Consider the following 15293-nt stretch of genomic DNA (forward strand, 5'->3'; position numbering starts at 1 on the left):
AGCTCCACGACTCTTTCTTGCCATAAATCTCACATTTCCTGTCACTTATGAAGAATTGTATTACGTGCCTCTCCTTTATAAATGGAAACTACTATAAAAAAAAATTCTGTCTTCCCTTTTAATAACAGTGGGCTAATAGATTCCCATTATCTTTTCCAGAAATGTTATCAACCTTTTGGAGCGCTGGCTGTTTCCCAGCTTTGCCACTGAGCAAGCTAGTGATTCCCTTTGTGTAGCAACTGAACATATTAAACAATTGTTGATGAAATCCTGCCTCCTTTTATTCCGGGTTCAGGCAAACACCCTAAAAACTAACAAATTATCAGCGAGTGGAACCTACGTATCACTGAGTCTCAATGAAGCCGGAAGTCGGGTTAGACACTATACAGACCGACACGTCACGGCTGCACTTCCGGTTTGTGCCGGCGGAACATTTGAAACTACATAGACCAGCATGCTTCAGGCGCACATCCGGTGTGTAGGCGTTCTTGTCGCAGGATTTAAGTGTAAGCTTTGGCGCGGGTTTGAATGCTGGGAATATTTACTGTTGGTTCGGGAGGTGTCAGTGAGCAGCAGAAATGGCAGATTCGCCGCAAGACAATATGACCACCCGGTCGCTGCTGAAGCAGATTATTGCGACAGAGCCGACTCGCTCCGCTGTGCGATACCAACTGAGAAAGAGAAGCTCGCAGCAGCAGCAGCAGCAGGGAGCTCCTTCCCCCCGCACTCCCCGGAGGCGCAATGCTAATGTCTCCTCCCCGTTACACTCTGTGCTCAGTAACATGAAGGAGAGAGTGAGGCGTTCCATCCGCACACAGTCCAACGGGAATCCCACAAGGGAAAGCCTTCCTCACACTGACGCGACTGGGCCTCGCCTGACTCGGAAAGGAGCCCAGGGCCTTCAGGGCTATGTGGAGGATTTAGATGGGATCACCCCAAGGAGCCTGTTAAGGAAAATCATTCAGAATGAACCCGAGGTCTCTCTCATTGTCTCTCAGAAATATGGCCCAGCCGCCACCTCCACAGAACCAGAAATGACTTTGGGCCATTCCTTGAGCGGCGTTGGTGCCCTAGGGGTGAGCCTGCAAGAACTGCCAGAGGATGAGGGGAAACATGCATTTGGGAAGGCGAAGAAGAAGAAGAAACGGATGAGCGTTACGCAATTCGAGGAAGGTGTGAACCAAAGACTGACCCAGCCCGAGGAGCACTCTGCGAGCGACGTGATCCAACAAAGTGCCATTCAGTCCATGAGTCTGCACGACTTACAGGAGCATGACAGGGCCCACGCGTTTGGGAATGCTAAAAAGAAGAAACGCATGAGCATTACACAGTTTGTACAGGGCGTTGAGCAAAGGCTGACGCAGACTGAAACAAGCGCTATGAGCCGTATTACCCAGCCAACTGAAGTTCAGCCAGTACTGGCAGACCAATCTGGGATTACAACATTTCTTCAAAGTAGTAGCCTAGATACGTCGGCTGAACCAGAAATAGTGCAAAAACATGGCTTAGTGCGCAGACCAAAAAAGTTTAACTTTGTTTCTTTAGAAGACTTTGAGCAAGGAGTGCATGAGAACTACAATCTCTTGAAAGGCTCCCAGGAATGCTTCGTAGAATCGGCTACGGAAGACACTGGCATTCAGAATGAAACTGCTCATATGAACACAGAGCTTTATGCCCAACCAGGAGTCAGTGAAAGAAACTTACTAAGAACTGATGCATCACCAAAGGAAACTGAGGAAGCAAACCTTTCAAATCAACAGCAAACCGAGGAAGTATATGATAAACCAATGGAAACTGAAATTGAGGAGTCGTACCTTGAGCCTTTAACACAAAAGCAGACTCTCCTTAAATCCCAGCTGGAAGGTGAATTTGAAGACTATCCACTAAATGCTGTTGATAGTGAAGAAGAAATAAATGAAAGCATGCAAGATAAGGGTAAGTCAGATGATGAAGAGGCACAGCCTATTTTAGGAGATCGTCAGCTGCACGATTCAGAAAATAATATCAGCCAAACAAATGAAGAAAACGATAATCGAGAATCTCACTCTCCTGACACCCCTGAAGAAAGTGTAATATTAAATTCCACAGAAGTGACACTTGATCCCCATGTGGAATACAAAAGCCTTGCAACACCTGTCAGTAAGTGGGCAGAAGTACAGCATAAGCCACCAGAAGCTAGCAGAAAAGAAAGCTTGTCCCCAGCAAATAAGTCATGGCACAGTCCACATCAAAAGGCCACTAACCAGGTTTCAAGTCTTCTCCCTTCGGTGTTGTCTTCTATAACAGAAAAGGAGCTTGATCAGCCTGAAGACAGCCAACTAAGCGAACAGTCAGAACAACTAATGGCAAAAAGCACCGATACTGCACTACAGGAAGGGACAGTTACAGATGAAGAGGAGTCAAGGAGTGATGATCTGTCGATTGCGCTCAACCAGAAAGTTGCCTTAGTAAAGCAAATGCTTCATCCACTGACTGACACACCAGCATATGTCAAAAATGGGAAATCTAAGATCACCAAAAAACACCCAGCTGGCAACCTAGCTCCGAGAAAGAAAACCAACGAAACTAGGAAAAAGGAGCCTGGGCTTTCAAGCAGCTTTATAAAGCAGTTAGTTAACCACAGCACTCAGATGAAAGTATCAAAAGATTCATACAAAGAGGTAGAAACATGTTTGAAAGTATATTTTGAGCAGCTGTGTGGCGACTTAACTGCATATGCCATGCATGCTAATAGAAAGACTATCACTTGCTCTGACATTGAGCTTCTGATGAGAAGGCAGGGCTATGTGACTGACGCAATGCCTCTTAATGTCTTAATTGAGCGACATTTACCTATGGAATACAGGAGATACTTAATTCCTTGTGCTTCCAGTGGAAACCAGGTTTATCCTAAGACTAAGTCATAACACAGTAAATGCATTTATATTCTCTTTGTTATGTGGTCGTTGTTGGTGTGAACTTCGCATTCTTAGCACTTTGCTTCATTCACTGAAACTGACAGCTATTGAGGACTGTGGAATACATGCGGTATTTGGTAATGGTCTTTAAAGGGGTGAGGCCCAAGCACAGTTACTCAGTATATTCATTAATTTACCTACAAATGTTAGCAAAATATCTGGCACACACCAGCTCACTGGAAACGCTGTTCACGTTAAAAGTAGTAAAAAAAAAAAGCTGCACAGTGTTGCTGTGGTTACCTCGCTAAAGTTGCTCTATCTTTATGCTTTAAGTTTGATACCAATCATTCAGTATTTATCTTCAGATGTCTGTCAGGGTTTGTTTCAATAAATAAGCTGGCTGTGCTTTTATATAATAGGCTGTCGCTGTCAGTTGTACCTGTACATAGGGAAGGCTTTTATCTTAAGCCTCTGCTATTTATGGTATCTCTCTCGTTCATCTTTCAGTCTGTTTTTGAACCCCTTCTTGATGGGTAGGTCTGTAAGCCACAACCCCCCCTCAAAGAAAAAAAATAGGCTAACTGCACATTAAATGCACAATACCTGTATCAGTTAACTACTTAATGCACAATGCCTGTATCAGTTAACTACTTAATGCACAATGCCTGTATCAAGCTAATTGGTGGAATTCCCCCTGCTTCCATTTTTATCCGTGCCCATTGTCTGTGACATCTATGTTAGTAATATGTTCAGCAAGATTTGCACATGCAAAGATGTTGTTTTATGTTCTCAGCTACTTACTATGCACTTTGTCTCAATAAAGAAATATTTTAGTGCATCAATTTCACCGTGCAATACTGGTACAACTTTTATGGTATACGGTAAGCTGCCAGACAGGGTGAGCTGAAGCTACAGAACCCAAGTTACACAAGGCGTAATTAGTGTAATTAGTACACGTTAGTGGTTTCCCATCAGCCAATTCAGTTTAGTAGAGTTACATGAGTCGATTAAGCCAGACAGGCAGACTGCAAGACTGAAGAGTTGCTACATGCAGCATCATTTCTTCTGTGTAAGCTGTTGCAGGAATTAATGTATTCCTATTTATTAATTTGGAATTTAGGAATGCATCCAATCCAACATTTTTTGATTTGACCAAATACCAAACCCAATCCAAACCTTAATTTGCAAATTCAGATTTGAAGAACATTAAAAAAGGCTTTTTGAACAGGATGAGTTCAGAATTGTCACGTTCAGTTGTCCAGCACTTTAAAACCACTGGGGGGTTCAGATAGGGTTTGGTGAAAAACAGGATTCATCCAATTCCCACTCCTGCTGCAAATTCTGAATTCAGTGCATTCCTAATGGATTTGTAAGGGGAGATTGCATGCATACCAAGTCATTTTACCCCTATCTGACGATTTAGCATTAACATTATGATTTTTGGGCACCTGATCAAAATTTTCAGTCCTGTCCGGTCAATGAGGCGACAGTGTCCAATATCGGTCTCCCACCGTACACACACGATTATTGCACGAAGCGAAGTGCGTGTATGCATAGATCAAGAGATATGTTAATGAAGTCATTTACAAGCCAAATGGCAGTGTGCATCTGCTGGTTATGATGAATAATTCCGTGTACTAAGAGAATATATTATAAAGGTCTAGGGGTTTTGGGAAGATCACTGTCACGATTACGACACTTCAGACGCACGTGACTGTAGGCGTGGCTGTCTAGAGGGTCCCCTGCTCAGTCTCACACACCTGACACACAGGTCAGACTAGTGTCACAGCACCCCCAAGACCAACCAACACTCACAAACTCATACACAACTTGCTGCCACCACTCTCATACTTCTTACACTGGCGATGAGAGATGCCAAGCACACTGGTAGAGGAAGGGTTAATGTAAGGAATTGACACACACACTCTCCTTACCAGCAGTCAAAGGGTTACTCAGCATACAGCATGCAGAGGGCTAAGGCACACAACACAGTTACACACTCGGAGGGTAGGTACGTTTTAGAGCATCAAGGACAAACTTATTAAATTTTATATTTAATATTATAAAATGTATAACAGTGCATATATAAAACAAGATGTTACAAAAAAGGACATACGATAAAATAAGTACAAACAGTTTTAAAATAAAAGGGAAAAAACATAGAAGTCCTATACTATACCAAGCAAAGTCCTTCTAGTCCTGGAGGCAAGGGGAAACCACAGGATAAACTTCCAATAGAAATTGGTCCTCCAAGTATATCTGTTTCTGGCACATTTCTGGAAGATTTTGGGATACCTTGGCCTGCTTGATTAACCCTTACAGGTCTATATCATGACAATCACTGATGTTGCATTTCTCTTGTTCACTTCTACAACAGGTCTGGTGGGATTTACAACCATGTTGATGTCATTTCAAAACTACAGTGCTTTATTTTTATAACATCCCATATAGTACACCAGCCTTCTGTATTGCTAGGTACAGTTTAATAACAAATGTCCATTCATTTCTATTAGTTCATGTCTGTTCCACGTCACCACTTTATGCTCCCAGCCTATAGGGTGTGGGGACCAGTTTTGCATGGTGACTGTGGATGGAGCTCTCAGCTGGTGACAGGTAAGAAGCACTGATATCTGGACACTACAGCACAGTGCTACCTATGAGCCCATGCATCTGGCAGGTAAATACAACCTGGAGTTGCTTGGGAAATTTTTTTTTTGGGGGGGGGGGGGGGGAAGTACAATTATGTTTTTTGAGAGGTATTTGTATAAGTTAAAGTGTCAAAGCCCCAATTATAGTGCTGAAGGCTGATAAGTCTGGAAGAACAGCAGCACTGTAAGAAAGAGCCATCCCTTGATCCCCCTCCATTACATCTGCACGTAACTCCTGTACTTGAGCAGGAACTGTTCCCCACGGGTGCCCATGCATAGGGTGCTTTATACCTGGCATCACTGCTTTGGTTTGGAGGAATCAGTCAAGAGGAGGGTTGCGGGGTTGGGATGTTTTTAGTGAGATGATATCACATTAAGAAGTACTGATTTGCTACAAGAGCCATAACGCCACTTGCAAACCCAAAATGGAAACCGTATGGCATTGTTCCAATTCTGCCAAGGCACTAACTCTGTAGTCAAACTAAACAACACTGTGGTTTATTTTAATGGAACTGTGAAAAAAATTAGTGGTTAAACTAATGCTGGTAACCTATACCAACCATCACATTTGGGGTTGTCCTTCCTGCAGCTGTCTGAACAAAACTCATCATTGACTAGGTGCTGTGACTTATTGCCCAGGTACTTGTCCACCATTAGTAAATTGGCCTATTCCATTAAAGGAGACATATTGGATAAATGGGAAAAACCCTAATTTTGTAGGCAATTATAAATAATATACGGTGCTGGTTTCACTTTGGGAAAAACATTAATCCTCTCTGTAACAATGGCCCCTTTATTGGAGCTCCCTATAGATCCTATCACTTCTCCGTCCAGTGTGAAATGAAGAGTGGGCGTGTCCTAATGGTCCCTGCCAGAAGCACAGTAGGAGGGGGAGAGCCAATCACAGCCCTGCACTCACACAAGCACAGACAGGCTTCAGTTCCCTATCAGGTCAGCCTAGCTGCTGATTGGTTCCTATCCTACAGTGCAGTGTACGGAGGGCCGCCGGCTCCCCAGCTCATCCAGAGAATTCAGCCAGCAGGAAGTGGAACGGATGGGCGGGACTAGTGGGGTTTTTGTGTAATTTCTCAATAAATCAGCAGGAAACACAAATTTTTAAGCCCAATCCTTCTATATCTAGAGGAGTATAATTCACTGGCACATTCATAATTTTTATAGGATATGTCTCCTTTAAAGATAGTTGGATTACATAGTAATCAAATCAATGTGATGGTCTTATGCAAGCCACACACAGGAAGATCCAGCTGCAGTGCCCTGTGTTCCATTCGGGATGTGACGTATCACTATCTCCCCTACACACACTGTGCAATATTGTTTCCTGCAAGGGTTTCTCCTTTTCCCCCTATTTTGTTATTAGAATTGCCCAGTTTTTACTTGTGGCATGGACAGAGAAGTCGGAGGTGGATCACTAAATGTAGTTTAAAGGGATGCAAATATGACACAAAAACCATAGATTTTTATTTTTATGATTTAAATAACAGATAAAAAGAACACTCGTTGCACATATTATTGAAAGCAGTGTCTGTCTGGCTATTTCCATTCTCTGCACTCCTGGCTCTGACTCCTGGAGCAGTGTTGCAAGGCAGATGCTGAAAGCTGATTAATAGATCTGGGGAAGTTACACTGTTTTGAGTCAGACCCAGAGAGAATAAATGGATAAAAAAAACACTCATTTAAATTGCAATTATATTTACAAATAACTTTAAAAAAAATATTTTTTATATTATGCAAAAAAAATCAAAACAACAGGATAGCACAGATCTTACTTGACCCCACTTAAATGACATAAAACGGGTAACCTCCCACTACTAACTGCCAACCATGCAATGGCCCTGACGCAGACTTAGAACACTGTCTTTGGACATTCCCAAAGATACAAAACTTTTGGACACAAATCAGCAATTATTGGTCTAACTTAACAGGTAAACCGTTACATCACTCTCCCGAATGGGCCCTTTAGTAAACTAAACCAACCGCGCAACTCACAAAATCCGTAAGAGTCCTCGCAGAATACCTTGCTGCAGCCGCACGTAAGACAACTTTACACCTATGGCTGACCCCAGAACAACCAACAATAGAACTGACCAAATAAAAACCGCACCACATCTTCTATGTGGATTGGCTGGAGACAAAAACACAACCAAGTCCTTTACACACTGGACAAATAAGATAAAATCCCTCCCTGAACATACCAAATATTTAACAATACGTTCCCTACAGAATACTACATGGTACGACACGGAACTCATAAGAAACAACCAATTGCTAATAGAAACACAGAATTACATACAAACATTACCACATTATGAGAGATCACAACAGATGGAGCCTCCCAGGAGTCACAGAATAGCTAGGATACTGTTTTATTATTCACTATAATGTCCACATTTAAATTGCAAATTACCGTAAACAATTTATCATGACGACTATATACTGTATATACTTCTGTTAACCACACAGGAAAAGAACACTAAACATGTGAACTGGCTTTATGTGTAAAAAACTCATTAAACATTTAAAAAAAACAACAACAGGATAGTCTAGACTGCCATGTAAAATGATACTGAGTAATTATTGGTGTACGGTGTTTGATCTGTGGTTCCCAGACTGTGGGGCTACATCCCATAGGGGTATGTGGTACATTGATGAGCTGGCCATACACATACCGATAATATTGTACCAAACCCAGTTTCATATGATTTTCGGACCGCGTGGGCTCCAAATTATTGTCCCGATTATTTCCATACCATAGAGATCAGTTGTTTCGTCAATTGGACAGGTTCGAAAATTTCAATAACTAACAATAAAATCTGCGCATGTATTGTGTATCTGCCGATATCCTTGGGGGACCTACAATGGAAGTCACTTTCATATGATTGGAGGATGTTCTGAACATGGAATAGTTGGCAGACACCTATTTGTATTTTTAGGGCTTTATCCTACAATTTTAGTCTGACCGATATCCGAACGTTCGTCGGAAGAAGACTAAAATATGACAGTGTATGGCCACCTTTAGCTATTCCTGAACTATGGCTGAATGGCTGATCTACCACTGCTTTCCCTGTAACCTTGTTAGGCCCTTTATGACCCTCCGAGTGATGCTGGGAATACTGTCCAACTACATTTGCAGTTGCAATTTGTCTGTTTCATCCAGAAAACAAATTAACAGTTTTATTTGGGTCTGAAAAAACGTTTCCTTTGTGTGAGGTCACAAAACAAAAACTGTAGTACCGTGTTAGCCAGTGTCAAAAATAATAATAAAAAAACAACAAAACACAAATACAAGAGTATTGTAGAAATGATACCTATATTGGCTAACAATAAAAATACATTGCAAGCTTTCGGAGCTCTAAGGCCCCTTCATCAGGCAAAATACAAATGAGAACTGGAATGGCACAACATTTATACTGATAGATCAGAGAGAAGTGATTACAAGCAATAAATTAGGAAGTTACAGATAGATAGAGATAACTAGTGAAGATAGTGAAAGTAATTAAGGTTTATTACGGTGGGTTATAAATAGTCCAGGGGTCTGGATTCAGTCAGATCAGATAGTGTGACATGAAACCTGACCCCAAATTAAGGCCCTGTCTTAATGTGTTAAATAACTCCATACATTTGAATTCATAGATCTTCCTTTCTCGTTCAGATCCAAAGTTCCCTTTTAGGGCTCTGGTACACGGGGAGATTAGTCGCCCGCGGCAAAACTCCCTGCTCGCGGGCGACTAATCTCCCCGAGTTGCCTTCCCTCTGCCATCCCACCGGCGAACATGTAAGTCGCCGGCGGGATGGCAGACGCGGCGGCGCGATTTCGGGAAATCGCTGAAAAAGACTCGCGAGTCTTTTTCGGCGATTTGCGCGAAATCGCGCCGCTGCGTCTGCCATCCCGCCGGCGGGATGGCAGAGGGAAGGCAACTCGGGGAGATTAGTCGCCCGCGAGCAGGGAGTTTTGCCGCGGGCGACTAATCTCCCCGTGTACCAGAGCCCTTAGAATTAACACATTCATGTCCTGAAGCCTGTGGTCCTGATTGCAGAAGTGTTGTCCCACTGGTGTATCACGCTTTGGTCTTGATCTTATGTCTGTGATGGTTCATCCTTGTGCGCAGTTTTTGCCCTGTTTCTCCAATGTACATCCCTCCTGCGACTTAACGCATGCAGTAATACTGTTGTGAATTGCGCGCTAATTGTCGCGTCTTATTTAACGCAAAAAACGCACTTTAGTGAATCAACCCTATTACATACTGTGCTTACTGCACCAGCCTAAAGTTTCAGCATCTCAATAGCAGCAATGATCCACGACTTCAGACTTGTCACAGGGGCTCCCCATCTTGGAAAGGGTCAGTGACACTCACATGCTCAGTGAGCTCTGGGAGCTGGTGAGAAGCTGAGTTTAGGGGTCATCGCAAATGATCAAGCAGAAAATGAGCTTTGCCTGTTTTATAATCCGATGCTACAGGGCTGATTATTTTCTGAGGCTAATGCCACGTGGGCAAAAAGCGCTTGCCGTGAATACGCCCCGCTACTGTAAATTTATCCTACCTATCCTAACACCCGAATGAATAGCATACGCTCAGGTGCAGAATCTAAGCGAGAAACTAACTAGAAGCCACTTTATAAATAAAAAACGACAGCCCCCAGTAAAAGGATCTTTTAAATGTGGCAACTGTATCTCCTGTAAAATGATGAAACTTCAGACAAAATTCATGGACAGATTCTGCATCTCACATAATGTTAATGATTACATTCATTGTAAATCAACTAATGTGATTTAATGTATCGAATGCCCATGCCAGAAAAAATACATAGGAATGACCACCCAACCACTTAATAAAAGGGTACAGAAACATGTCAGCACGATCAACAATGTGAGCGATGATCTAAAATTAAATGAAACAGCTAGTTCCGTAGACAATCATTTTTTTAAACATCATAATGCCAACCCCTCAGGATTCAAATTCTGGGGAGTGGAACATGCCTCATTAGGGTAAGAGGAGGGGACATTACAGAATACCTTCTTAAAAGAGAAAGTCGCTGGACATTCTTGATGAATGCACTATCCCCCAATGGTCTGAATGAAAAAATTGACTATGGGACATTTTTACGTGATTAGACTCTACTCTACTTTCAATTTTATTCTTTAATGAGATGTGTGGGTAGTGATATCACTGGTTTTTCCCTTTTTTTCTTTTTTATGTTACACAATGAATTTTCACTCTCACCTACTCTCATCACTTGCACTTATTATAGTACCACTTTTGTACACTTATGAACCATGAGTGTCCTCAAATTCACTTGTATAAGTAGAGAGATATATGTAATACCACACAATGTATATACAAGGATTAGTATTGTCCTTGAATCAATTTCATAAGCTGAATGATATCACTAGGCAGATAGATCACCTCACAGTCCCTTAACATCACTATCGTAATTCTCTTGCTTTATCCCTATTGCACGATTTTGTCACATGCACATTTATGCTGCCAATAAGGGCAAGATGCCGTAAAAATATTAAGTGAAAACCTTAAGTAATAATAAAATAAAGATCATTCCATAATTAGCTTTTGACTTGTGCTTCACGAATCAGGAGGATTAAAAAATTGACTGTATTAAGATCACATATAGAGAGAAAGTAATGAATTATTTGGATGCCAAAATAATAAGGTGGAACTGTACTCTATATTAGTATGACCAAGACTGACTGCATTAATGAGTAAATAAATCTATGGGTTTTTTAGAAAGTAAGTAATGGGTTAATTGTATGCTAAAAGAAAAAAGGAACTGGCAAAGAGTTGAGAAAGTCTGGTGATTGGTGGAGAAAGGTTTAAAAGTAACCTTTAACACACACGCAAATATCGCCTTGAGAAAGCTAGTTTTGCGAAACGCGCGTCGGTGTATATACTCTCTCTAGAATGTCTCAGTGCCGAGGTATTGAGTTTGAGTAGTAGGCACTGAGATGGGGCTTTAAATGTTATTATTTTCGCTACACCAGAGAATAATGTGTATATTCTGTTCTTGAAACTTTCAGTGCCGAGGTATAGGATTGAGGTGTAGGCGCTGTAATAGGGCAATCTATGTTAGTTTATCTTCACCATATCGGGGAATTGAGAATAATAATTTATGGAAGGAAAGGTTAATTTGGGAGTATCTAAAGAATTAAGTCTAAAACATCTGGACTTTTCTGAGTTTTTCTTGAAACGTTTCACCACTCATCCAAGTGGCTTCTTTAGTTCAAAAAAAAAAAAAAAAAAGTTGACTTATTAATAAGATAAGACACAGACACATTTTTGGTTCAGCTTTATTGAGCGATTACTCTTATTTATTAGACACATTGCTTTATTGAGTGATTATCTTTATATTTAGTAGATGGGTGATACTTACCTCATTAAGCGAATACCTTTATTTAGTAGATATGTGATACTTACCTCGTTGAGCTATTACCTTTATTCATTAGAAATGTGTTACTTACCTCATTGAGAGACTACCTTTATTTATTATATACGTGATACTTACCTCATTGAGAGACTACCTTTATTTATTATATACGTGATACTTACCTCATTGAGAGACTACCGTTATTTATTATATACGTGATACTTACCTCATTGAGAGACTACCGTTATTTATTATATACGTGATACTTACCTCATTGAGAGACTACCTTTATTTATTATATACGTGATACTTACCTCATGAAGTGACGTGGGGTTAAAGCTGATCGCTGTTCTAAACAGATTGTCATATAACACACTGTTAAACTGCTTTAAGCTGAATTAGGCAAAAGGAATACCTAAATTACTCTGTAAATACATTTAAGCCCTCTCCATAGTAACATTTAATTGTAGCGATTCAGTAATCTGCAACAATGTTTTAGATTGCAGACTGAAAGAGTTGAAACTGTTTCACAACTCTCACCAGCAGCCCAATATAAGAGAGATTGGTTTGTGCTATTGTTTTAATCTTTCCTACTTTTTCTATTTTTTCTTTTGTTTTAAATGTAGTAATTTTAACGATTATTAATAAAAGTTCTTGTTTTTATCTGAGTAATACAGGTGCGCTTATACAATAATTGTGTCTCCTCTCTTTTCATTGCTTGTTAATCATTAACACAAAGGGGCACATTTACTAACCCACGAACGGGCCGAATGCGTCCGATTGCGTTTTTTTCGTAATGATCGGTATTTTGCGATTTTTTCGGAAAATTTACACGACTTTTTCGTTACCAATACGATTTGCGCAAAAAAACGCGAGTTTTTCGTAGCCATTCCGAAAGTTGTGCAAAATCTGCCGATTTTTTCGTAGCGCTAAAACTTGCACGAAAAGTTGCAATTTTTTCGTAGCATTAAAACTTGCGCGAAACATCACGCCTTTTAAGTTTTAACGCTACGGAAAAGGCGCGACTTTTCACGCAAGTTTTAACGCTACGAAAAAATCGCCAGATTTTGCGCAACATTCGGAATGGCTACGAAAAACTCGCATTTTTTCGCGCAAATCGTATTGGCAACGAAAAAGTCGCGATAATTTCCGAAAAGTTGTAAAGTCGCCGAAAAAATCGCAAAAAATACGAAAAAGTCGCAAAATGTTCGAATGTTTTCCAATCGGAATTTTTCCAATTCGGTTGGAATTCGTGTCTTAGTAAATCAGCCCCAAAGTGTGCACCCTGAGGCTATAGTGCAGGGTTACCTCCTCTTCTCTGTTCATAAGTACGCTCAGGTGCAGGCACATGTAATCGGACAAAAAACGCGAGACTTCATATCTTTGGCGAATATGGGCTACATGTGCCTGCACCTGAGCGTATGCCATTCATTCGGGTGCAGGCAAAGGTAGGAGCGTATGGTGCTATTTTTGGCAAGTGATTTTCGGGTTGCCGAAAATAAATGCCACACGCTAAGTGTGGCATTTAGCCTGGTGCTAATTGCACTGGTTTCTGAGTCGCCATGTTGTTATTAGCCGTATTAATTACTAATCAAACTTATACTGTGACATTTATATTCTATATATACAGTATATTGTGAGTCGGCCCCTAAGCTCAGTAACTGACAGCAGTATGTTCAGGGAATCAGCAGAAAAGAAGATGGGGGCTACTGGGGCATCTTCAGAGGCACAGATCTTCCCTGCTAAAGGGCTGTGGTTGCCTTGGGCTGGTACAGAGTCTCAAAATTTAATGTACAGCATTTCTGCCCTACTTCTTTAGTTTGGCTTTAGTTCTCCTTTAAGGAAATAATTCTATTTTTTTTAAATTCTTTTTTTCTCTCTGTAATAATAAATGTAGCTTGTACTTGATAGTAACTAAGTTGCATAGATCCATATCGGTGCCCAAACAATCCTATTTGGTTTATTTAATGTTCCAGTGTTTTTAAAAGGGAAGGAAAGGCAAAGTCACTTGGGGGTGCCAAAATGTTAGGCACCCCAAGTGACTTAAATCGCTTACCTTGTACCCCGGGCTGGTGCCCCTGTATGGAGAAAACTGCACCAGCCCGGGGTACCTGCAGTGAGTGTCTACTTTTCCTTCTGTCTTCAGAATCCCTGGGCGGCGCATGCACAGTAGGTTGAATATGCCGACTTTTTTGTTAAAGTTTAGCTTTTCACTCTACTGCGCATGCGCCGCCCAGGGATTCTGAAGAAAGAAGGAAAAGTAGACACTCACTGCAGCTACCCCGGGCTGGTGCTGTTTTCTCCTAACAGGGGCACCAGCCCGGGGTACAAGGTAAGCAATTAGAGTCACTTGGGGTGCCTAACATTTTGGCACCCCCAAGTGACTGCCTTTCCTTCTCATTTAAGCAGTTAAAGGACATGTAAACAGTATCGTACCAAAAAGTGTGTGTGTGTGTGTAAAGGGCCTTTCCCTTGTCCGAACCACATCAGTTTTGCCCCCCTTTCATTAGCTTCATGAACTAATGAAAGCTAAACTTTACATTCCGATGCATTTATATCCTATATATACAGTATATTGTGAGTGGGTCCCTAAGCTCAGGTTGGTGACAGAGGCACAGAGCATGTGCAGCGAATCAGCAGAAAAGAAGATGGGGGGCTACTGGGGGCATCTTTAGGAGCTGTGGTTGCCTTGGGCTGGTACAGACTACTCTACTTCATCTTAGTCTTTAGTTCTCCTTTAAAAAAATAATCATTTAACACATGCATTGCCATGTAGCAGAACACAAAAGTCCCATGTGGCCTTCCACTGACTTAAATAGGAAGGTTTAAATAAACTATGTGTGGCATCTAGCAGTACAGGAAAACATGATGTATTCCTTTTTTCTGGTTATTTGATCTATGAGCTGAATGTTGTAAATATATCAGAGAGCACCACAGCTTCATTGTAATCAGCTTGAAAAGGAAACTAGAATGTTCTGAAAGCTTGCTATGGTTATCTTCGTTAGCCAATAAAGGTATCACCTTTATACCACTTGTGTTGTTTTTTATTTCAAAAGGGTTACCCTGTAAATATCTAGCAGTACAATGATACCCTAGGCTAGGGATGCCCAAAAGGTAGATTGCGGCCTACCAGTAGATCACTTCACCAGTTTCTGGTAGACCTTGAGGTGGAATACAGTGGGATGACATCCCGCCGCTTCTTTTTCCCCCCAGCATACTGGAGCTTTTCAGTGCGGCTGCTCAAGCCATTCGTCTTTAACTGTGGTAGATTTCATGACGGCGGTCAGGTGGCAAGAGTAGGTCACAGGGTGACAAAATCTGGGCACCCCTGCCCTAGGCTGATTCTGTCCCA

The 15293-nt window shown here is 41.4% G+C and overlaps 1 protein-coding gene across 1 annotated transcript; it reads left to right on the forward strand.

Moving 5' to 3' along the window:
* Window positions 1-507: 507 nt before the first annotated feature.
* On the forward strand, window positions 508-3739 carry cenpt (centromere protein T). Its single transcript, NM_001078832.1, is given in 1 exon segment — window positions 508-3739. A coding segment is annotated over 1 exon segment (2328 nt). The 5' UTR covers window positions 508-578; the 3' UTR covers window positions 2907-3739.
* Window positions 3740-15293: the final 11554 nt, after the last annotated feature.

This window comes from Xenopus tropicalis, chromosome 7 (genome assembly GCF_000004195.4).
Source record: "Xenopus tropicalis strain Nigerian chromosome 7, UCB_Xtro_10.0, whole genome shotgun sequence".
Classification (NCBI taxonomy): Eukaryota; Metazoa; Chordata; class Amphibia; order Anura; family Pipidae; genus Xenopus; species Xenopus tropicalis.